This window comes from Camelina sativa, chromosome 4, assembly GCF_000633955.1.
Source record: "Camelina sativa cultivar DH55 chromosome 4, Cs, whole genome shotgun sequence".
Classification (NCBI taxonomy): Eukaryota; Viridiplantae; Streptophyta; class Magnoliopsida; order Brassicales; family Brassicaceae; genus Camelina; species Camelina sativa.
In genome coordinates this window covers 23,310,165-23,311,865 of record NC_025688.1, presented here as the reverse complement: position 1 = coordinate 23,311,865, position 1,701 = coordinate 23,310,165, and the positions used below count along the sequence as shown (strand labels likewise).

The 1,701-nt window shown below is 36.4% G+C and overlaps 1 protein-coding gene across 1 annotated transcript; it reads left to right on the top strand.

Moving 5' to 3' along the window:
• Window positions 256-1,385, top strand: LOC104782020 (transcription repressor OFP15). The gene has a single exon (XM_010506831.2). The coding sequence runs from the start codon at window positions 414-416 to the stop codon at window positions 1,224-1,226; it is 813 nt and encodes a 270-aa protein (XP_010505133.1). The 5' UTR covers window positions 256-413; the 3' UTR covers window positions 1,227-1,385.

Below are 1,701 nucleotides of genomic sequence, written 5' to 3'. Positions count from 1 at the left end.
TTTTTTTTTAATAAATCTAGTCTAAACATTGAAGAAGCTCTGAGGAAAGGGAAAAACGAAAACAAGAAAGCATCATTCATTATAATAAATACGAAAACAGCTTAACCGGGAAAAGGTCACTGAATTATAGTATTGAATGAGCCCCAACCAAACAACATTAAATTTTGAAGCTAATAATTAAATACAACAACCAAATAAAATTTAATAAAGAAAATAGACGTTCAAATAAGTAAGTAAAGAAAGAGACCCTACCCATTCGTCTCTCTGTCCTCTTCTCCCTTCAAACCCTTAAAACCTTCCCTCCCTTCACTCCATTAACTCTCTCAGTTTTCTTATTTTTGAATCCAATCCCCAAAACATACAAACACAATAGTAAACCAAATTTATTGTCCCCGAAAGGAAAAGAAAAAAAAATGAAACTCCCATTTCTAAACAAGAACAACTCTACATCTTTGTATTCGAATTCAAATTCATCATCATCTCATTCCTCTTCATGGCCATGGCCTTCTTGTAATCAAGAACCTAAAACGATGTCTTTCAGAGCTACCATCACTTTCACCAATCCTATCCACGACCAAGACGAGGATGAGCTCGACTTCGACCCACCGGAGATTTCAGATTCCGTAGAGAATGTGATAAAAGGGCTAAGGTCATCCGAGAGGCTCATATTTGAAAGCAAAGGAGAAACCAACTCTATACTTGAAGAAGCTACGAGTAAGCGAGAAGAAAACAAAGAAGAAGAAGAAGAAGGCTTCGTGCTCTTCTCCTTGGAATCGAACGACCCTTACACTGATTTCAAGAGATCCATGGAAGAGATGGTTGAAGCACACGCGCTTCACCACGACTGGAAAAGCCTGGAGACGCTTCTCCTTCACTTCTTGAAAGTCAACGCCAAGGCCAGCCATCGATACATTTTCGCGGCCTTCGTGGATCTCCTAGTGAACTTAGCACTACACACCAAAAAACCCATCATCAATAACGACATTTCCAAAGACGACGGCGTCTCAGCCTCACGCGCCGTCGAAGCAGCCGGAGAAGCAAGCACTTCTTGCTGTAATAGTATGACTCTTGGAGAATCTCCGTCGTCTCCGTTGTCGTTCTACACGTCGTGTTCTTCCTCTTCTTCCTCCGATGAGACTTCCTCGACGTCCGTACGATTCTTGCCGTTGTCTTCATTGTTAGAGATGGATGAGAAGACTAAAGATATTTTAGTTTACAATGCTTAATTTGTTCTTAATTAATTTGTTCTTTAGCTTGATTAAAATTTGTGCAGAATCGTAACTTTGGCTACCCCGACTACACATGAAAATGATGAATGGTATTAATATAATATTGGTATGTTATCCTTATAATACCTATTAATTTTTCCAATACTGTTATTGTCTTTTTAAAAAGTTATATAGGATGATGATAGTTCGATTGGGCCATTTTTATACTTTGAAAATTTAGACAATTGAATAGGTAATTACTCTTACTTTTTTAAAAAATAACATTTAGTACTTTTTATATCCATAAAAAGAAAAAGAAAAAAAAAATCATATAACTATAGTAAATATTTTTGCAAATGCCCCTAAAATAAAATAAAATGGTAGTAAAAGATAAGTAGATTGCATGTAATGCTTTCACCTTTCACTCAAAATGTACATATGAAAAAGAACTAAATCTGAGTTGAATTCTGTGATACTGTGGTGAGCCTACAAC